This window comes from Salvelinus namaycush, chromosome 7, assembly GCF_016432855.1.
Source record: "Salvelinus namaycush isolate Seneca chromosome 7, SaNama_1.0, whole genome shotgun sequence".
NCBI classification, from domain to species: domain Eukaryota; kingdom Metazoa; phylum Chordata; class Actinopteri; order Salmoniformes; family Salmonidae; genus Salvelinus; species Salvelinus namaycush.
In genome coordinates, this window is record NC_052313.1 from 14,903,057 (window position 1) to 14,926,361 (window position 23,305).

The 23,305-nt window shown below is 46.3% G+C and overlaps 1 protein-coding gene across 4 annotated transcripts in view; it reads left to right on the forward strand.

Moving 5' to 3' along the window:
* LOC120051009 (5'-AMP-activated protein kinase subunit gamma-2-like) overlaps positions 1-23,305 on the forward strand; it is a 105,265-nt gene that overhangs the window by 69,629 nt on the left and 12,331 nt on the right. For all 4 annotated transcript variants that reach the window (XM_038997583.1, XM_038997582.1, XM_038997584.1 and 1 more), the window contains 5 exons: positions 8,461-8,678; positions 12,052-12,103; positions 15,472-15,581; positions 19,070-19,151; positions 22,024-22,082. In XM_038997583.1, the coding sequence (XP_038853511.1) occupies positions 8,461-8,678; positions 12,052-12,103; positions 15,472-15,581; positions 19,070-19,151; positions 22,024-22,082 (521 nt within the window). The remainder of the gene's footprint in view (positions 1-8,460; positions 8,679-12,051; positions 12,104-15,471; positions 15,582-19,069; positions 19,152-22,023; positions 22,083-23,305) is intronic.

The following is a 23,305-nucleotide window of genomic DNA, read 5'->3' on the forward strand; positions in this document are numbered from 1 at the left end:
TCTTTGTGCGGGATTGTTACATTGTAGCTTTTGGATTTCGGGAGTGGATGTTATTATTGTGGACTGGGTTTGTTTCTCGTGTCGTTGGACCGTTGTGTATGACACCCAGTACGTCCGTGTTGGACATTGTGTTTGCCAGTTGGGTATTAAAGACTCAACATATTGAAGCTCTGCTGTTCCTGCGTCTGACTTCGCACCCCCCGACACCCAGATCGTTACAGAATCCCGCACCCAGGAAATGGAGTCAGCAGGAGCAGCAGCCAACCCTCTCCCATCGATGGAGGAACGGGTTCTCCACCACACCACCGTCCTCCATCGGATCGGATCAGCCATGGACCAGATGATGGAGAGAATGGAGCGATGGGAGAGGAGTGGGCTCCTCTCTCCACCTTCGGCTCCCCTTCCTCAGGACTCTCCATCCCCCGGCTCCAGCGCGCTCCGTCTTACGCTCCCGAGGGATTATGATGGAGCGACGGCAGGGTGCCAGGGGTTCTTACTCCAGCTGGAGCTATACCTGGCCACTGTTCGCCCCACTCCCTCGGGAGCGGAGAGGGTGAGTGTCCTCGTCTCCTGCCTAACGGGTCGTGCTCTGGAGTGGGCCAACGCAGTCTGGAATGGCCCGGACTCAGCGAAGGAGCACTACCCGGAGTTTACCCGTCGTTTTCGTGCCGTGTTTGACCACCCCCCAGAGGGCCGAGCGGCGGGTGAGAGACTATTTCATCTCAGGCAGGAGAAGAGGAGCGCACAGGATTTCGCGCTGGAGTTCCGGACCTTGGCCGCGGGATCAGGGTGGAACGACAGGGCCCTTATTGACCACTACCGGTGTAGTCTCCGGGAGGACGTCCGCAGGGAGCTAGCGTGTCGGGACATCGCTCTGTCTTTGGATGAGCTTATCGACATGTCCATCCGACTGGACAATCTGCTGGCTGCCCGCGGGCGTTCGGAGAGGGTCCTGTGCGTTCCACCACCCAGCGCCCCGGCTCCCATCCCGATGGAGTTGGGAGGGGCCGCGCCTAGGGGTATCGGAGGAGGAGGCCTCCCCTGCACCAGCTGTGGTCGGAGAGGACACACGGCCGATCGGTGCTGGGGGGGTCTGTCTGGGAGTCGAGATGTCAGGCGGAACGCTTCTCGATCACCCCAGGTGAGTCAGCACCAAACTCACTCAGAACCCCCTGCCGGTCACATGTTTGTCTCAATTTTTTTCCTTTATTTTTTCCCCTCTTCCCAGCATAGGGCACTAGTCGATTCAGGTGCAGCTGGGAACTTTATGGATCGCGGACTCGCCCGAGAGTTGGGCGTTCCGCTTGTGCCGATAGATTCTCCCTTTCCCGTGCACTCCCTAGATAGCCGGCCATTAGGGTCAGGGGTGGTCAGGGAGGCCACAGTTCCCCTGGACATGGTAACGCAGGGGAATCATAGGGAACGTATCAGTCTCTTTATTATTGATTCGCCTGCGTTTCCAGTGGTGCTGGGTATTCCCTGGTTGGCCCGGCACAATCCCAGTATTTCGTGGAGACAGGGGGTTCTCCAGCGGTGGTCAGAGGAGTGTTCTGGAAGGTGTCTGGGAGTTTCCATTGGTGCCACGTCGGTGGAGAGTCCAGACCAGGGTTCCACGGTGCGCATTCCCCCCGAGTATGCCGATTTGGCAATCGCTTTCTGTAAAAAGAAAGCGACGAAATTACCACCACATCGACCGGGTAGGGATTGTGCGATAGATCTCCAGGTTAACGCTGCGCTTCCCAAGAGTCACGTGTACCCTTTGTCCCAAGAGGAGACGTTGGCTATGGAGACATATGTCGCGGAGTCTCTGGGACAGGGGTACATTCGGCCCTCCATCTCACCCGTCTCCTCGAGTTTCTTTTTTGTGAAGAAGAAGGAGGGAGGTTTGCGTCCGTGTATTGATTATAGAGGTCTAAATGCCATCACAGTGGGGTTTAGTTACCCACTACCTCTCATCGCTTCGGCGGTGGAATCATTTCACGGAGCGCAGTTCTTTACAAAACTGGACCTCAGGAGCGCGTACAGTCTGGTGCGTATTCGGAAAGGAGACGAGTGGAAAACCGCATTTAGTACCACATCGGGCCACTATGAGTACTGCGTCATGCCGTATGGGTTAAAGAATGCTCCAGCTGTTTTCCAATCCTTTGTAGACGACATTCTCAGGGACCTGCACGTGCAGGGGGTAGTTGTGTATATCGATGACATTCTGATCTACTCAACTACTCAAGCCGCGCATGTATCTCTGGTGCGCAAAGTGCTTGGCAGACTGCTGGAGCATGACCTATACGTCAAGGCTGAGAAGTGTGTGTTCTCCAAACAAGCCGTCTCCTTCCTGGGTTATCGCATTTCCACCTCGGGGGTGGTGGTGGAGAGTGACCGCATAAAGGCCGTGCGTAATTGGCCGACTCCAACCACGGTGAAAGAGGTGCAGCGGTTTTTGGGTTTTGCCAACTACTACCGGAGATTTATCCGGGGTTTTGGTCAGGTAGCGGCTCCCATTACCTCACTGCTAAAGGGGGGCCCGGTGCGGTTGCGGTGGTCAGCGGCGGCGGACGGAGCTTTCAACAGGTTGAAGGCTCTGTTCACGGATGCTCCCGTGTTGGCGCATCCGGATCCCTCTTTAGCATTCATAGTGGAGGTGGACGCGTCCGAGGCTGGGGTGGGTGCCGTGCTATCACAGCGCTCGGGTACGCCACCAAAACTCCGCCCCTGCGCTTTCTTCTCTAGTAAGCTCAGTGCAGCGGAGCGTAACTATGATGTGGGGGATCGGGAGTTGTTAGCGGTGGTCAGGGCTCTGAAGGTGTGGAGACACTGGCTTGAGGGGGCTAAGCACCCTTTTCTCATCTGGACCGACCACCAGAATCTGGAGTATATTCGGGCAGCTCGGAGACTGAACCCGCGTCAGGCAAGGTGGGCCATGTTTTTCACCCGGTTTAGGTTCACGTTGTCCTACAGACCCGGTTCCCAAAACGTAAAGGCTGACGCACTGTCTCGCCTTTACGACACGGAGGATAGGACCACCGAGCCCACTCCCATCATCCCCGCCTCGAGGCTGATAGCGCCAGTGGTATGGGAGGTGGACTCGGACATCGAGCGGGCGTTACGGGCGGAACCCGCGCCTCCTCAGTGCCCGGCGGGCCGTAAGTACGTACCGCTTGGTGTTCGGGACCGACTGATTCGGTGGGCTCATGTCCTACCCTCCTCGGGTCACCCTGGGGTGACGAGGACAGTGGGGAGCCTTCGGGGAAGGTATTGGTGGCCTACCTTAGCTCGGGACGTTAGGGTTTATGTCTCCTCCTGTTCGGTATGCGCTCAGAGTAAGGCTCCTAGGCACCTTCCTAGAGGGAAGTTGCAACCCCTCCCCGTTCCACAACGGCCATGGTCTCATCTGTCCATGGACTTCCTGACCGATCTTCCCCCTTCTCAGGGAAACACTACGGTTCTGGTAATTGTGGATCGGTTTTCTAAGTCCTGCCGTCTCCTCCCGTTGCCCGGTATCCCTACTGCCCTACAGACTGCGGAGGCCTTATTCACTCACGTCTTCCGGCACTACGGGGTGCCGGAGGACATCGTTTCTGATCGGGGCCCCCAGTTCACGTCCCGAGTATGGAGGGCGTTCATGGAGCGTCTGGGGGTCACGGTCAGCTTGACTTCCGGTTTTCACCCCGAGAGTAATGGGCAGGTGGAGAGAGTGAACCAGGAGGTGGGTAGGTTTCTGCGGTCCTATTGCCAGGACCGGCCAGGGGAGTGGGCGAGATACATTCCCTGGGCCGAGATGGCCCAGAACTCACTACGCCACTCCTCTACTAATGTGTCCCCCTTTCAGTGTGTGTTGGGGTACCAGCCGGTCCTGGCACCATGGCATCCGAGCCAGACCGAGGCTCCTGCGGTGGAGGAGTGGGTACAGCGCTCCAAAGAGACCTGGAGGGCCGTCCAGGAGTCCCTTCAACAAGCTACTAGGAGGCAGAAGAGGAGCGCTGACCGCCACCGCAGTGAGGCTCCCGTGTTTGTACCGGGGGAAAGGGTCTGGCTCTCGACCCGAAACCTACCCCTCCGCTTGCCCTGCCGGAAGCTGAGGCCGCAGTGTGTAGGGCCCTTCAAAGTCCTGAGGAGAATAAACGAGGTGTGTTATCGATTAAAACTCCCTTCCTATTATCGTATTAACCCCTCGTTTCATGTGTCTCTCCTCAGGCCGGTGGTAGCTGGTCCCCTGCAGGACGGTGAGGTGCCGGAGGTCCCTCCCCCCCCTCTGGACATCGAGGGGTCCCCGGCGTACACGATACGGGCCATTCTGGACTCGAGACGCCGGGTGAGGGGCCTGCAGTACCTCGTGGACTGGGAGGGGTACGGTCCGGAGGAGAGGTGCTGGGTACCGGTGGAGGACATTTTGGATCCATCTATATTAAGGGATTTCCATCGCCTCCATCCGGATCGCCCCGCGCCTCGTCCTCCGGGTCGACCTCGAGGCCGGTGTCGGCGCGCTGCGGGAGCCGCGCGTCAGAGGGGGGGTACTGTCACGACTTCAACCGAGGCAGGCTCTCCTTCCCGTTCGGGTGGCGCTCGGCGGTCGTCGTCACCGGCCTACTAGCTGCCACTGACTCTTTTTCCTCCCCCTCCTTATGTGTTTATTTGTATCACCTGTGTTCAGTTAATTGTTAATTAGTGTGGCTTTATTAGTCAGCCAGCCCGTACGCTTCTTTGTGCGGGATTGTTACATTGTAGCTTTTGGATTTCGGGAGTGGATGTTATTATTGTGGACTGGGTTTGTTTCTCGTGTCGTTGGACCGTTGTGTATGACACCCAGTACGTCCGTGTTGGACATTGTGTTTGCCAGTTGGGTATTAAAGACTCAACATATTGAAGCTCTGCTGTTCCTGCGTCTGACTTCGAAACCCTCGACACCCAGATCGTTACAAATACACCACAAGGAGTTCTCATTTACATGATTCAGGCAGTTTATGCAAAACTCTTTGAAATAGTTACACTCCTGACTTTATGGAGAAGGCTATAATGACCTTTAGAGTAATCAAAAATATCATTAGTTAGATAGCTAAAATGGTGTCTCCATCCCCCTCTCCTTCCATCCTTCTCCTCATAATGCTTGCTTCTAGCCTGGGAAACTGTGTACACTAGTCCACAGCCTAATGGCTTTAAAGGGAACCTGTCCTGATTCTCTTGCAGTTGTGTGTAGCACCGACCGAGAGACAGAGAGAATGGATGGCTTGGTGTAGGACAACGTGATGTCCGGTCTGCTGTGTTAATGGGGGTTTTAATGCCTTACTGCTCACCAATGGAGTTTACTACTAATGTATTCTCCATAGAGCTCCGACAGCTCTGGGAATCAATCTCTAGGGTTACAGCAAATGTTTTGAAAGCTAATGGCATGGCTTAAATAGTATGTAGGAAACTGTAGGAAATTACACCTTTATTTATTAATTGACGCAAGATCATGCGACACACACACACACATTCACTTACAGGTTTCACTTTAGACCTCATTGTAATGCCGTTCACGTCTTCTGCTGGGGAGGACTACATTACACCCTACAGAACCTACCCATATTTCACCCTACAGATCCTACCTGTATTTCACCCTACAGTACCTAACCGTATTCTGTGCACTCTGCAACACATATTTCATTGTGAATTTGGTCAGGTCGCCAAAAAAGTTACATATTGCTGCTTTAAAATGTCCTGCATTGCTGGAAAGTTCTCCTGCAACAGGGTGATCAAATTAAGATCCTACATCTATATTAGTCTATGCCATATGTCCACTATGTCCGTTTCTACATGTGACTAACCCCGTACCTCTTTACACTCGTACCTGTATACTGGTTCAAAATAGCAGATTTGGACCTTGATAAGCGCCTAAATTGTAACGCCATGGCTGTAGCCTACAGTAACATGCTATACATGACATCAGAGCTCAAGGTCTTCCGCTTCACAGCGCAGTATTGTTTAGACTGACAGCGGTTCTGAACTTGAACAATAAGTTGCCCCCAACCCTTCCACTAATTGGGCAACTTTTGCAAATGTTTTGTTGTCCAAGTGAAAAAAAAATGTAAAGGCGTCTGTTTCTCAACCTAGACACTCTAATGTACTTGTCCTCTTGCTCAGTTGTGCACTGGGGCCTTCCACTCCTCTTTCTATTCTGGTTAGCGCCAGTTTGCGCTGTTCTGTGAAGGGAGTAGTACACAGCATGGTAGAAGATTTTCAGTTTCTTGTCAATTTCTTGCATGGAATAGCCTTAATTTCTCAGAACAAGAATAGACTGACGATTTTCAGAAGAAAGTTATTTGTTTCTGGCCCTTTTGAGCCTGTAATCGAACCCACAAATGCCGATGCTCAAAAATACTCAACTAGTCTAAAGAAGGCCAGTTTTATTGCTTCTTTAAACAGAACAACCGTTTTCAGCTGTGCTAGCATAATTGCAAAAGGGTTTTCAAATGATCAATTAGCCTTTTAAAATGATAAACTTGGATTAGCTAACACAACGTGCCATTGGAACACAGGAGTGATGGTTGCTGATAATGGGCCTCTGTACACCTATGCAGATATTCCATTAAAAAATCTGCCGTTTCCAGCTACAATAGTCATTTACAACATTAACAACGTCTATACCGTATTTCTGATCAATTTGATGTTATTTCAATGGACAAAAATGTGCTTTTCTTTCAAAAACAAGGAAATTTCTAAGTGACCCCAAACTTTTGAACGTTAGTGTATATAATATATATTGTTACTGCTCGACTAAAACAATCTCAGTCGACCAATAGCCTAATGACCAAACAATCAACTAATTGGGGTCAGCCCTAATACAGTGTCAACGTTTATGATCACTATGCTTGATATACAGTTACAAGATGGCATGACATCATACCCTGGGTTGTTCTGAACAGAATGAGCCTATGTTTGTCGTATTGAGAATACATTTGGCGTTGAAAACGCATCTGAATGCACTCGTGACTATTCTATGCGCACCAAAATTACGATCTGCTTCGCTGAATTGCCCTGTGCAAGCCTAACACAGTAAGATCCTATTTTGTAACTTAGCTAGCCATGTTGGCAATAGAACACGCTTTCAAATTATGCCCACCTGACCAGATTGCGATTTATAATGGAGCTTTTTTGGAATGCGTTAACAACAACAGTAATTGTGTGATGGCAGGGATGCAGGGCTGTGTTTCAAACAAAACAACTACAAGTCGGATTGCTCTAGTTCCTCAACAGCACAGCTAGGAGCTGTACAGCTGGCATAGAATGTGTCTAGAATATTTTCAGATTGTGTCATCAAATGCGGCAAAGTACAGTAAATGTAAAATGCACATGAAATCAACAGTGTAATGTTTGGGTTCAGTCTTGTGTCAGATTAACTGTTTTGTCCTCACCTTTAGTCTAATAATTTCCCCATAATCTCCAAACTGTTTCCTTTTGATTCCTACCATGGTTATACATTATAATTTAGCCCTATCCATATAGGCCAATTCCCACTAGTGTAAGGGCTTAAAAGTCTGGTTAAGTGCCTAGAGGACTTTATTGATTCTGCTTGGGCTCATCAAGGAAGATGTACTGCATCATCTGCATGTCAATAAGGTTGTGTTAGATTAGAACCTCTGGGAGTAAGAGCTGATTAGTGGTACCTACTCCCTGTAAATTCCTGTTTTGTTGGATAGCCAGAAAGGAGGAAGTGTGTATGCCATGCATTTGAGAAGGTAACTAGTATGACAGTAGCTCATTAGTATAATATGGACTTTCTCTTCACATTTGACTGTTTAAATGGTGTGTCTGTCATTTCTTTTGAAACCTCTTCTTGAATATCTCTCTAAGGGCTATGTTGTTATAAATTAAGATGTCTTTTGATCTAGCTCTGTCCTTTTGAATTCGAAGTTGAAAGGTGATCATCCCTCCTGGCTTTGTTACGGTGTAAAAATGCTTGCTACAGCAATAAATTATCCCCTGGGGGGTTTTAAATATCTTTCCAGCTATCTTTTGCCTCTGAACTCCATTACTGCTGGTGCAGAATTACATCATCTTCTCTGAATCTTCTGAATAACCTACAGGCTGACTTTGACTGTATTGGTTGAATGAGTTCACAGTCTTGTTGCACATGGCACATGCCAGAATATTGCATTCAAAATAATACATATAGAAATGACAGGAGAATCTGATTAACATGAGATGAAGCATCTGTCTCACACCTCCAAGCTCTGTCCACGTCACCAAAATAATGTTGTCTCAACTGGCAAAAAGGCAGCACTACAGGTTTATTCCCTATCTATCTCATTCTCAATCCTTGCTGAAAGTTCAATCAGATAACACCCCATCTGTTGGTCCTTGCATAGTGGCACTCTGGATGCCCATCGCCCTCAGCCATGTTAGATTACGGCAGAAAGAGCCTCAGGTCTTTTTTATACTGAAAGTCTAATCCAACTCTTGTACCCGTTCTCCGTTTCTCCTTAGCCTCCGGGATCTCCTCGCCCCCCTCAACTCCTCCGACGCAGGCCGCCAAGCAGCCGCCGGCGTTCCCGCTGGAGGCCTATCGGAGCGAGCCGGAGAGGCTGGAGGCACGGATGCGCTCCTACTCATCCCCGCCGGACACCGGGCAGCGCTTCAGTCTACGCTGCTCCAAGCCACCCATGACTCCCTCCGCCCCCATCGCTAACTCACGATCACGACCAGTGAGTACTACCCCACTGATAAAAACTCGTTGAAATAGGGTGCATCTGAATAGTCTAAAGCAGATTCCTCTTCTTCAACTGCACTGATCTGACCACACAGGATAGGCAAAAGCAATACTGCAATGGTCCTTTCAGATCAGTGCAGATTAAGGAAAGGAGATGAGGAGAGGAAGCTACTTCAAACTATTGAGATTCACCTATAAAGTCAGTTCTGGTGGCTGTTCCCTCCCGTTATGCATTGATGGGTGGTCTAGACCACAGCTGGGTACATTAACATAAGCATTTACATATTTTGTCGCTTCATGCAAATGATATTGTCATCACTTTAACGTCCCTCTAATTTGATATTTATCTAACTTGTATAGAATTCCAAGCAGCTGCACTGTTTAATAGTGAATTTAGAGTCTGTTTTGTCTCTGTGGCCCATGATAACTACAACAGTATGCTGCTGGATTCTCTGCCTTTACTGTGCATCCTATCCCACTGGGCACAGACGTCAGTTCAACGTCTAGTTTGAGTTGTCAACTAACGTGAATTCAAAGTGAAATCAACAATACATTTCACCATGTCACTGGATTTAGGTAAAAAACGTTGATTACTTACGTTGATTACTTTTTGCAAATACAATCAGTTTTCTTGTTGATTCAACATCATCACATAGATTTTTGGGGTTGAAATGACATGGAAACAACATTGATTCAAGACGTTTTTGCGCAGTGGGATCCCTCTCTGTCTCTGCCAGGTGATACACTGGTTTCACTCAGCTAGTGGAGAGACACTAGCCTGGTCCCAGATCTGTTTGTACTGTCTTGCAAACTTCTATGGTCATTGGCATGCTGTTAGGAGTTGGCAAGATGGCTGGATGAGGCAAGAGAGACACTGTATAACAACCACAATAGTCAACAACTTCAATCTAGAGAAATCTCAAAGGTCTCTATAGCTCTCTCTCATGCATCATTTTGCTCATTCCATACTTCACAGTTTAAATATTACATTGATAGGTCCAGAACCAAAGTTTTGATTGAGCATAGCACATTATAAATTGTGAATGTGTGTTGTCATTTGCATACAATTTCATTAATCACTGAATTAACATTGTCTGCCTGGTATCATAATTTGTAATTGGAGTACTAATCAAGGCTAATCAAGAATGTGAAAAATGTTAAACAATGGCTGCATTCCAAACACTTAAAAGACACACCCTCTCCCCTCAAATTAAGTGGACACTTCTAATGACGTCTGACACTTGCAGGGCAAGGGGCGAGGGAGGAAGTTATACATTTTTCTAATGACTGCCTAGCCCTGAAATTTGTCAGTCATTTGTCCCGCGACGATTGTGTTTTCAGCTACCGGTAACTTGTGGGTGCTTTATATGTGCAACAGTCAATTATGATTGCATGTTTACTTATATTAACTATATAATTATTAATATACGCCTACTGTATGATAGCTAGCAAATTAATACGCTAACTAACATTGGCTTGCCTAGCTTCTGAAGAAGGAAAATGTTTTATTTCTACAATTTTCAAAAGCTAACCAAACAAACATTACTTTTGAGACATGTTAGTGCATTAGTAGCACAATTTCTAACTTATTTACATTAGTTTTTACTTTGATTTTTTTTTTTTTTTTTCAGTCTTTTTTTTTTTTATTGCAACAATAATAACAATATTACACATCAATACAGGGACATTCCTGTGAATACAATGAAAAAAATGAAATTCTCCGTATTGACATTGAGGTTTTAAGTTTTTACTGACTTTTCTTAGCAGATGTACGATCATCGCGAATTGCATTATGGGGCGTTTCAGGCCCGGTAGTGAACATAATTGTACACTCTCAAACTCGATCAAAAACGAGGGCTGAGAGGCTTACGTTGGCAACTTCCCTTTGGTTGGCTAATCATTTGGATCGACGACGAAGATGGTCGCGGAGATTCCCCAAGGGCATAACACAGAACCCAAACCAAACGAAGCGCGTGCGCCATCGTGCATAAATGTATTTTATCCCCCCACACAAAACGCGATCACGACACACAGGTTAAAATATCAAAACAAACTCTGAACCAATTACATTAATTTGGGGACAGGTTGAAAAGCATTAAACATTTATGGCAATTTGGCTAGCTAGCTTGCACTTGCTAGCTAATTTGTCCTATTTAGCTAGCTTGCTGTTGCTAGCTAATTTGTCCTGGGATATAAACATTGAGTTGTTATTTTACCTGAAATGCACAAGGTCCTCTACTCCGACAATTAATCCACACATAAAACGGTCAACCGAATCGTTTCTAGTCATCTCTCCTCCTAGGCTTTTTCTTCTCTTGACTTTATATTGCGATTGGCAACTTTCATAAATTAGGTGCATTACCGCCACTGACCTCATTCATCTTTCAGTCACCCACGTGGGTATAACCAATGAGGAGATGGCATGTGGGTACCTGCTTCTATAAAACAATGAGGAGATGGGAGAGGCAGGACTTGCAGCGCGATCTGCATCAGAAATAGAACTGACTTCTATTTTAGCCATTGGTAAAGCAAATGCTCGTTGGAGCGCACGAGCAGTGTGGGTGAAATAATTGAATAGATTTCTAAATTTATTTTGCAACGCACGCACACCAGCAGGTTTAGTCAGCCTGTGAGGTTTGAAACGCAGCCAATACCTTCCTCTGCTTAGACGTTGCTTGCATCAACCAATGGTTGCGTGCCGGTCATCGCTGACAGATTGTTAAAACATATTATGTGGTTAGCTGATAGGTAAAGTACCTATCCAGGCGTTGTAAGATCTGGCAGGCGTCCATTGTATCTTTCATAGCGACTGCAGCAAATTGGAATGTTCCACTTTTACTTGAATAGGGGATTGGTAGCGTGCATCCTATTTTACGTAAAGCGTCGGCAGTCGGCACGAAATTAAGGGATGTAGGCTACCTGACAATGCTCTCTAGTCTACTAAAATACGCGTACTCTACTCTTTTTACCAACACCGAGCAAGAAAGGAAAGACATGCGTCCATGAAAATCACCGGAGGCTTTTATGCTCGAAACGGTTGGACTGTGTTTCTCGTTTTCGTGTTGGCACCGCACAAGAGGAGAGGAGTTTCTCATGCCCGGCGTCTGTCAAATCAGTAGCAGTTCGGGAGGCTAGTTGCAGCTCGGGAAGGCTACATTTTATTAGCGAAGCTTTCTGTTCGCTACATTGTATCCACTATAGTGTGGTTGACAACCGTTACTTTTTCTACGACCTACTAGTATTTCATAACCAACTGCGCCCTGGTCTCTACTGCCTGGCTGCCATCGTTGCCTGTGCAGGGTTGTGGAGTGAAAGAGGAGCGGGAAGAGTCAGTCGGTCAATTGGCTATCTGTACCTCTTATCTACAGGTCCACGGTTTAGCTGAAGGCATGCTGGAGAAACTTGATCTAGAAGATGAAGGTAAGCCTCTTTGCAAACTTTTTGGAAATGTATTTTCAACTAGTAGATCCGCAAACCCATTCATAACCTTTGTCATGCCAGTTGAGATGCCAGTCAGCCAAATGGATCTGTGAATGATCTATGATTTTTATGTAATTAGCATAAGCAACAGTTCATGAAGGGCCATGTAGCCTGTTGATTATTGGTCAATTGAACGTACATGATGCCTTCAAGTAATATATCATGCCATTAACACATTTAGGGATACATTTATTTTTGCCCATACAATCCCACCCGTCTAATGGATCATATTCCCATTATTCTAGTGGTGTAGTCTAATAATCAAAACATGTAATAAAAAAAAAAAAAACATGTTTTGAACTGCTTTGTGAATATATCAAAGGGGGAACCAAACTATATACGGCTCTGTAGCCCATCATGCCAATGTATAGAAGCTTTAGTGGATGGCAGGGAACTTCATTGTTAGTATGAAGGGGATTCAGCTCATGTTAGGAGGGAGCTTGTTTGCTGTTATCCCTGCTAACCTGTTGGCTGCCTCCCCCAGTCCAGCCACAATGTGATGTTGCAACTGTATCAGATACAGTACTGCTGCAGCATAGATAGTGTTACCCCATAGCTTGACAGTGGTATATTAATGAGTTTAGAATGCTGAATCTTAGCGTATCCATTTTATCGAGTGTTTATACCAAATAGCATCTCAGTTTTGCTGTAAATAACTGATCTAATCAGAAATACACTACAGAAGAGCTTGAACAAGGAGGTGATGGGGGCTACTGGCAGGGCAGTGCTATTCTGCCTTGATTAAGGGGGCTTCATCTAGATGTTTGTGAATATGACTGACTTCACCAGATGTGTTTACCATCTGATGTTAAATGAAAGACCAATTACATGTGAAGTAGAACTAGAAAAAACTGCCACAATCTACCCACCTAGGCAGCGACCCTAAACTTTACATGAAATACAATATATATGCCACTTATCACACTCACTTATCCAAAGTGACTTCGAGTACAGTGAGTTCAGGTCACTTGACACGGTCTTCAACACATTGGGCGACATTTTCAAGTTTAATCAGTAGCCTATTTGTGAGTGCTCAGAGCTTAGATTCAGTTGCGTAGTGCACAGGATATAATGTCATGCCCGTTCTATACACCACATATCTACAGTGCATTCGGAAAGTATTAAGACCCCTTCACTTTTTCCACATTTTGTTACGTTACAGCCTTATTCTGTTGTGTGTAGATTGATAAGGAATAAAAAACAATTGAATCAGTTTTAGAATGAGGCTGTAACGTAACAAAATGTAGAAAAAGTGAAGGGGTCTGAATACTTTCCGAATGCACTGTATCTGCAACAGTTCTGAACGCTCTGCCCTGCTGAACAAAGCCATGGTTTTGTTCTTCGTTTTCATGACTAGTGGTGGTCTTCGTGCCCTGTAATGTTTAAGGTAACCAGGTACGTCAGCGCTGAGTGTTTCCCCAAGGCTCTTCACTGTACCAGCAGCTCTCACTCTATGTGTCACGGCACATCACAGTATACATGGCACACGCAGCACATTCAGTGAGCATGATGCTGCTTGCTTCACGTGGGTGGGTGGGCTGGCTGGCTGAACACTAATGTTACTATACCTTTATTACAGAGAAGATGTGTGAAATTATCATCATGGTACCATTATTACATAACATTCCATTCGGATGGAAATAGCCTAGATGTACTCTGTAGAGGTTTACATAAAGGCATCAACACCAGACATCTGGGTTTTTACTAAATCCTATTTACATAATTTGTTTCCCCCCCCCCCCCCATTTTGTTTTTCAAGTTAAGCCACATATGAGCTAATCATCATTCAGTAGGCTGTGAGATGGAAGGCTACTGCTGCCTTCTTTCAACATTGGTAAAATGTGAATCATCAAGGCTCTTCAAAACAAACAGACCATTTTACATTAATTAAATTCTCAGAATAGCCAACATGGCTGCTTGCCAGAGTGTCAAGCCTGTGCTCAGTGGTACATCAAAATACTCAGATGGTCAGAGTAGTTTTACTTGGAGATTGGTGTGATTGTGAGGCAATGGCTTTGGGCACCAGCCACAGCCATTGTGTTCAGGTATTTTGGAAGTTTGTATGTGTGTTGTGCACTCTATAAAACCTCTGTTTGATTAAACCACTAACCTATAGTGGTTTAAGTTCCAAGGTTTTCCATAGAACCAACACTCTATTTTATTGACAACAGAACACATATAAATGCTCAGTTTTTTTCCCCGAGGACATTCCGACTACAGTAGGGTTGTCTTAAACCAGTTTGAGCTAGTCTCAATCAAATGCACCTTGTTCCTCTCAGGTTTGTAAGGCTGCATTCTCCTGCTGCTCTGCATAGCAAAGGAGCAAAGTCTAACGGAGCTATTATGGGATTGTTGGGTGGTGAACATCTAGGACAAAGCAGATGGAAGAGGTTGTTGTTGTTATGGCATTCGATGTATTTCAAGTGGCACAATGTCCATGGACATAGTTGATTCACGTCCCTTTTTAGGCATTGACTGTGGTTTAGCAATGCGGCATTGGGCTCGGATACCCAGGTTGTGATATGTATGGACCTGGGCTGTAACCATCGGCAGAGGTGTCGACATAGCCCCCTCACCCGTCATTAGAACTGACAGGGCGAAAGCCATGGGAGTGGAGCTGTCAGTCTTACGCATCAACCTGATACACCGACGGGTGTACAGACGTACAGACGACACAGCAGTTAGACTGCAGCGTCAGTTCAAGTCACGGCCAGAATGTATGGCAACGTCCAGACGAAGTAGGCCAAATCGTCTAGACTCCTTGAGGAGAGATTTTGGGGAGGGTGAGTGGGGAGCATAGCAGCTCCTTCCAATCATAGAACAAACGACTGCTCTGTTGTCTCAAGAGCTTAACAAAAAAAAGTCTGTTTAGTGTAGCTGAATAGTACAGGGAGAATTACCATGGCAACCGGCCCTGGAGATTGAGTCAGTAGTCAGCGAGTGAGAAACTTCCAGTCTCTTAGTTCATTGAATATACCCTTTATATTCAGATCCTTTGAGAAGAAAGGCGATATCAGACACCCAGGACATCTCACACAACAATGTAGTGGTTTTGAGAGATCATATTTTGTAGCTATATGAAAATGCCCAGGAAGTCATTTTCTCCATGTACCACGTCGTCTTCAAAGAGAATATGGAAGAGATGTGCATAGAGCGAACCATAAAAAAGTGGAAGTCATTTTACCTTCTCATTACTGATCAAGGCATCAGTATTTCCATTGTTGTTCCATTCCTAGTATTTTGTGTATTAATGTTTTCTGGTAAGAACATTGAATTAATGCTTGTGCATATATGTGCTTTACTTACAGCTTTTGAAGAATCCGAAAGTGATATCTACATGCGCTTTATGAAGTCACACAAGTGCTACGACATTGTTCCTACCAGCTCTAAGCTGGTGGTTTTTGACACTACTCTGCAGGTAAGTGCTCCGTCTATTGAACATCTATTGTACAAAGTCTTCTGACAGTCACAGAACATTGTTCTGTAGTCCCGCCTACTGATAATTATCCATCTACACAGGTGGTCAATAGGAAACTTTCTTTTGTGTTTTATCGACTACTAACTTCAAATGCAATTGCGTCATGGCTTGAGCCATGATACTATGTCTCTGGTCCCGTGTGGCTCAGTTGGTAGAGCATGGCGCTTGCAACGCCAGGGTTGTGGGTTCATTCCCCACGGGGGGACCAGGATGAATATGTATGAACTTTCCAATTTGTAAGTCGCTCTGGATAAGAGCGTCTGCTAAATGACTTAAATGTAATGTAAATGTCTCTGGTTACTAATTGATATGCTTTGTTAAACATGTAAACTCCGTTATGGTCTTGGTTTGGAAAGTGATACAAATGTCTCTACGCAGTATTTAACTGCAGCATAAAAATTAGCTGGCGACTTTCTCCTCATGCCAGAATATACTATTATGATACCCTCTTTGTAAAAGTCTTTCAGTTCCTCTCTCTTGAAGCTTGTCACACTTTAAAACCCCTCGCAATCTCTCCCACTGTTTTATCTTCAAAAGCACCAGCTAGAAAAATAGCTTTTGTCTGACCTTGTGACTTGATAGACATCTGCAATTAAAAAGCTCTACATTTTAATCCAGATAAGTGTTATCTCTTATCCACCATGTCTCTTGGAGGTCTCATCCATCCATGGTTAGACCACACTACACTTCAGTCTACAGAGATGTCAGTCTACAGAGATGATGTCAGTGAAAACAAGGAAGCAGTGAGAAGGCTTTAATGAAACGGCTGCAGTCACAACAATGGAGAAGAACAACAACCACCACCAACACCTCAGTCAAACAGCTTGAACCTGCTCTTCATTTAACATCAAACCACAACTATTACAGCAGACAGTGACCTTTGACCAGTGCGCAGGTCACAAGAATGCAAGAAATATATTTGTCTAGTAGACCTGGTCATCTCTCAACATCATCACAGTTTAATCAGTGCGCTACTTTTTATTTTTGAAAATGTTTTATTTTGTTTTACTTCCACACTGTTGTGATGCATTTTTCCAAAATCTCTTCTGATATGTACAGCCAAATGAACTGTAAACGTGTTACTGATATTACATGGGAAAGAATGAAAACCCACTGGAGGTGTTGTAGTTTCCGCCATCATCAAAGACTTCCCTGTTAGTGTCTACGCCCAGCTCAGTGCTGTCTCCCAGCTCCAGCTCCAGCTCCACTACGGCTGCGTTGCTGGTAAAGTCTTGTGCCGGTCCAGACCCAACGTCCCATGAGGACACCAGCAGCTGTCCGTTCTTCCGCAAAGACACGGTAGCGTTGGCGTTTCCCTGGTAGAACACGGTGTAGCAGAAGTAATACACTCCTTTGACCATGGCTGTGAAGACAACTGTAGCAGGGTTGTATCCACTGCCGACGTTGGAGAAGACTCTTTTGTACTGTAAGGGTATGTCAGTGGGGAAGGGTCCGATGTTCCCAGAACCATACGTTCTTAGAGCTGCAGAGAAGGCCACCTTTGGCTGACTAGCTGCTAAGTCCTTCTTTAATGTCTTCAGTTCTTCTTCCTGAGCTTTGTTCATACTTTTCACTTCTTCCACCTGGCTCACGCTGGCTTGTAGCCTGGTCTCCACAGCGCCTAGTTTCTGGTCCATGGTTCCCAATTCCTCCTTCAGGACAGCCAGCTCTCTGATCAAGGAGCAGGTGGTATCAGGCACACAGTAAGACAAACTGGTCCCCCCCTGGTCCGCCCCCTACCATGTGCCTCAGACAGTGTGAGGCACAGACAGCATTAGTAGAACGACTCCCCCGTCATTCTTAAAACCTTTTCTTGTCAAGACAGGTCAGTTCTGTGTAGTCTTTTAGCTTGTGTAGTTCTCTTATATATATGTCAAGTTTTACAGAGGGTTTAGCAGGAACTCTCTGCAGTCAATGAGGGGGTTCTTTCTCTTTATAGGGAATGCATTTGGCACGAGGATGAGGAAACGAAGATAGGAAAATGGGTCGTCCCTCCCGCTTACTGGAATATACTTGTTTTAACGATTGGAAAATAGGTCAGCCCTATAGCTTTGATCACATCCACGTTTTGACTGGTAGTAGTTGCTTATCCGATTCCCAATCTTTCATTGAGTGCTTGTCCAGACCAGCAGCCCAGAACAGAAAACGGACTGAGGCTGACCCCAATGGAAGATTAAAGTTTCCATGTGAAGGCTAAAGAAACCTTCTCATTATGGCTACACGGCCTCATTAAACTTTAATCTTCTTAAGATTACTCTTTCACAAATGCCAAAAGAAAAATGGATGCTCTCATTAATGTTTTACAGTGCCTGGAGACAATGGGGTTTAATAGCATGCTTGTGTGTTCATTCCCAGACCATTAGCATTGGATATGAATTTTAAAAAGGCTGTGAGGCATTCAATTTGAGAGACGACTATGCATTTGTCTTTGTAGGGGGATATCATCTGTGGTTTCCCTTTGCAGTCTCATGGTTTTAAGTCATTTAGTATCTTGGGAGGTGCAGTACAATGATATATCAGTAGGATTACGATATTACCAGATACCTGCTTCCCAGGGAGAGCTGTTCACAATGAATGCTAATGGGAATGAATTCTAATGAGGAAACGGTATCTGTTCAGCATGTCTTCACAAGCCCCTTACGACTTTACGTAGTTATTTTACCCCCAGCTGAGGTGAATGGAGTCATGGTACAGTATGTATCCAGTCAGTCAGGTAGATGTGACTCTGGCTTAGAGATACGGAGATCTGAACTAGAGTCTTTGTTTTTATACCATCTTATCATCCCACCAAACTGGAATGTCCAGGACCCAGTTTTTCAAAAGTTAGCTGTCTGGATTTTCGCCTATCTGATTGGATTAATGCAAAGGAATAGAATGGGACTCCCCCATTTCAAGTCTGTTCTATTTATTATATTTCTATGCATTTAATCCAATCTGATAGGCGAAATCCAGATACTTTTGAAAAACTGGGCCCAGGGGGCATTATTCTCATAATGAAAGTAGATGGAAAGATGGATGCTTATTTGTTCTGAGTGAGGAGAATTGTTTCCACTGCCTGTTGTTTACAGGGAACAAAAGTCAAACCACCAGAACCACACACAGCAGCATTCTTTTTTTGTGATGAAAGACCACAGTACTGTATACCTGCCCCCAGTTAACAGACATCTAACCACGCAGTGGCTAGTGGTAATGGGGAGGAAGCAGCGGGTGCTAACTGACACAGCCAGGGAGGTGTGATGAAACCCTGCCCTGCCCAGAAACACACTCTTTAGTGGGGAGATGCTGTGTTGTCTGACCCCTCACCTGGGAGCTTGGGAGGCAGAGGGGGCTGGGAAGTGGTGGATAATGCTGCTCTATTCCACCTACATTTATAAAATACATGTTTAAAAAGTCTTGTAAAAAACATTGTGTGTTCTTCTCGCCTGTAGGTAAAAAAGGCCTTCTTCGCCTTGGTTGCCAACGGGGTGCGGGCAGCCCCACTATGGGAGACAAAGAAGCAGAGCTTTGTCGGTAAGTGGAAAAATATATTTTTCTTTGCAGTCGAATGTTACTGTATTATTTTCCATAAATGGTGAACAGAATGGAACCAAATCAAGTTATTAGGGAGAAATGGTCAGACTGGAATAAAGATGAGGGTATCACAACTATAAAGGAGGGGAGGTATAGAAACTGAGAGGTGATGAGGAAAGTAGATCAAATGATATAGTCCGTGCAAATTATAAAATGTGTGTGTCCCTGCCATAGTCCCTGCCATAGAGGGGACCTCTGCAACAGTGCCCTGCCTCCTTGGGTTTTTAAAAACCTGTTATGCCAGTCGTGTTCCTTCACAAAGAGGTCTTGTTGGGCCGGCCTGTTCCCTCCCACAGCAGCACTGGGTTCCTGTGACTTACCAGTCTGTTTAAGGAGCACTGACGGGAACTCAATCAGTCTTTTTTAAGGAACACGGACAGTACAGTTGAAGACTTGTGCAGGAGGGCACAGCACAGGGAACACTGTCCATCGATTTCACTTTCCACTGCGGGAGGGCACTGGTGGCCTGTGTTCACACACATATTGAAATAAGTCACACACTTACTGTACATCCAGGAGATGCACTGAATATTATGTAACACAGGAATCTCTCTAGCCTAAATCTGTTGGATCACTCTTACATCATGGCTAGCCACATCCATAATACCCTCCCCCCTAATATAATCATTGCCTCGTCTCTTTTTTCCCCCATTCCCCTCGTCCTTAGAAACCCCCTCTCCTTTGTGCTCTCCCTCACTTCTACCCATCGTCTTACTAATGCTTCAGTCTTTGCACTGTACCTCCCTCTCCTCAACCCCCTCCCCTTTTTCTATCTCTGCTCTATCCATCCTCTCTCTCTCCATCCTTTCCGTCAGCTTTCTCTGCCCTCCATTTTGACGACTCCACCCTCTCTCCTTCCATCTCTTCCCCTCAAGAGGCGGCCTCCTCTCGTCTCCTCTCCTTGTATCTGGGCCAGCGTCATGGAGACGGATATAAATACTGTTCTCTCCTCTCTAGCCGGCTCTGAGAACAGACAGGCAGATGATTTATAATGAGCCATGGTCATGGGCTACCATTCACTAGTGCTAATTTGAGATGGCAGAAATTGACTCAATAGTATATTCTTACCGTATTGGTCTATATGTTTTTCAACAATTGAATCAAGGATACATTGACCAATATCGCTATGTGCCCACCTATGGTTAGGGGACATCCATATTGCACAACTGTCCTGGCTGTATCACTAGGATGTGAGTGTAGAGCCTGATGTCTCCCTGCAGCCTCACATACATAAATCAAGTCCACTCAACAGAGTGGGAGAGAGAGAAAACGTGTGTATGTGTTTGTATGACACGCACAGATGGGCTTTACTAAGAATCTAGCCCTCTGTTCCACTCCACTGTTCTCTCACCCCTAGGCTGTACTGACCTCAATGAGGTGTGTGTGTGTATGTGGAGAGGATGTCCCAGAAATAGGCCCATCTATTTCACTCTCCCTCCTCTCACTATACCCTCCCTATCCTCTTTCTCACTATCTTCTCCCTTCCCCATCCTCTCCACTCCCTATCCTCTTTCTCACTATCCCCTCCCTATCTTCTCCCCTCCCCATCCTCTCCACTCCCTATCCTCTTTCTCCCTATCCCCTCCCTATCTTCTCCCTTCCCCATCCTCCACTCCCTATCCTCTTTCTCACTATCCCCTCCCTATCTTCTCCCCTCCCCATCCTCTCCACTCCCTATCCTCTTTCTCACTATCCCCTCCCTATCTTCTCCCCTCCCCATCCTCTCCACTCCCTATCCTCTTTCTCACTATCCCCTCACTATCTTCTCCCTTCCCCATCCTCTCCACTCCCTATCCTCTTTCTCACTATCCCCTCCCTATCTTCTCCCCTCCCCATCCTCTCCACTCCCTATCCTCTTTCTCACTATCCCCTCACTATCTTCTCCCCTCCCCATCCTCTACACCCTCTATCCTCTTTCTCACTATCCCCTCACTATCTTCTCCCCTCCCCATCCTCTACACCCTCTATCCTCTTTCTCACTATCCCCTCACTATCTTCTCCCTTCCCCATCCTCTCCACTCCCTATCCTCTTTCTCACTATCCCCTCACTATCTTCTCCCTTCCCCATCCTCTCCACTCCCTATCCTCTTTCTCACTATCCCCTCCCTATCTTCTCCCCTCCCCATCCTCTCCACTCCCTATCCTCTTTCTCACTATCCCCTCCCTATCTTCTCCCCTCCCCATCCTCTCCACTCCCTATCCTCTTTCTCACTATCCCCTCCCTATCTTCTCCCCTCCCCATCCTCTACACCCTCTATCCTCTTTCTCACTATCCCCTCACTATCTTCTCCCCTCCCCATCCTCTACACCCTCTATCCTCTTTCTCACTACCCCCTCACTATCTTCTCCCTTCCCCATCCTCTCCACTCCCTATCCTCTTTCTCACTATCCCCTCACTATCTTCTCCCCTCCCCATCCTCTACACCCTCTATCCTCTTTCTCACTATCCCCTCACTATCTTCTCCCCTCCCCATCCTCTACACCCTCTATCCTCTTTCTCACTATCCCCTCACTATCTTCTCCCCTCCCCATCCTCTACACCCTCTATCCTCTTTCTCACTATCCCCTCCCTATCTTCCCCATCCTCTCCACTCCCTATCCTCTCTTTTCCCCTATCCTCTCCCTATCTCACACATTGCCCTTCTGTTCCACCTGTACCTCCCTCTGCTTCTCCTCTCATCTTCTCTCCTCTGTCTCCCTCTGTCAGTACCAGTGAGTGTATGTGCTTGGACAAATCCAACACCTGTGCAATGTGAATAATTACTGCAATTAACAAGACCACTCCTTTTTCTCCCTCTCGCTCTCTCTTCAGGAATGTTAACCATCACAGACTTCATCAACATCCTCCACAGATACTACAAGTCTCCCATGGTACGTGACCCCTTATCATACAGATCCCAAGGACTTCTGGGTCATGTTCATTAGGGCAATGGAAATAATGTACAAATATTTTGCAACAGAAAACCAAAATGAGTGTTTTCTCATTGAGCATGTCCAGCTAGTTCCTCCCTGTTTCAGTCCATACTACTGAACACGACTGTGGTTTGACTGTACGGCTTCGGCTTCCTATTGTCACCACAGCCAACGACATTAACTGACTGTACAGTAGTGCTGTGTTGGGAGGCTGGGAGCTTTAACAACACCTCCATCTCAGGCACTGTGTCATGGAGCTTTACAGGCAGAGTGGAGAGAGACATCATCATTAATCATCAGGTCATGAGAAGATGGTGGTTCTGCAGTACGGTCTCTCTGTTCTGACCCAGGGCTTACACACGTTTACCCTGTGTGTGTACACACACACACACACACACACACTCTCACTTGCTCTTTACTGTCTCTCACACCAGCTCACCCACACTGATTATAGTCAAGTATAACACACACACACACACACACACACACACACTGAACTCCCTCACACTCACCACAGCAGATGTGCCAGCCAGCTGACTACAGTAGGCTGTAGTGTAAATAGCCTGCATTGCTCAGCTGTGTTGTGTAATGAGAACCACTTTCATGTAGCTGTTTTCCATGAGTCCTCCCCAGGACAGCTAAAGTTTAATAACGGCAGAGTGCAGTATTATATTTTTTTCAAGAGAGGCCTGGTCAAAATATCAGCAAAACTGTTACAAACAATGACCAATGCTTTTTCAGCTGGAAAGTACATTTGACATAGTAAGTAAAAAAATAAAATGTGTCATTCATAATGTAATTTGACTCAATGGAAGTGTTGTCAGTGGTGAGAGTAGGGAGTCTCTGTGTTCGTGTCACTCCTGCATATTACACACATTATAGAAAGCCCAGCTAGTGAGGCTAGGCCCTCTTTGGATTTTCCACGTCCCAATACTCATTGGTATTTGTTAGGCCAAGTGACGGCGACAGTGTGTGGTCATCCTAATGAACAACCAATGCAGTGAAGCGTTTGTCAATCCTTCCATATCATATTCATGAGGAAATAGTCAGTGCCTCTGTTATTGGCTAAGACAGAGATCACTGAGAGAGTGTTGCCAAATTCTGGTAGCTTTCCCAAAATTCCCAGGTTTTGCCTGAATTTTCCAAACTTACTCCAAGATGAGTCACTGTTCCTCTAGTCT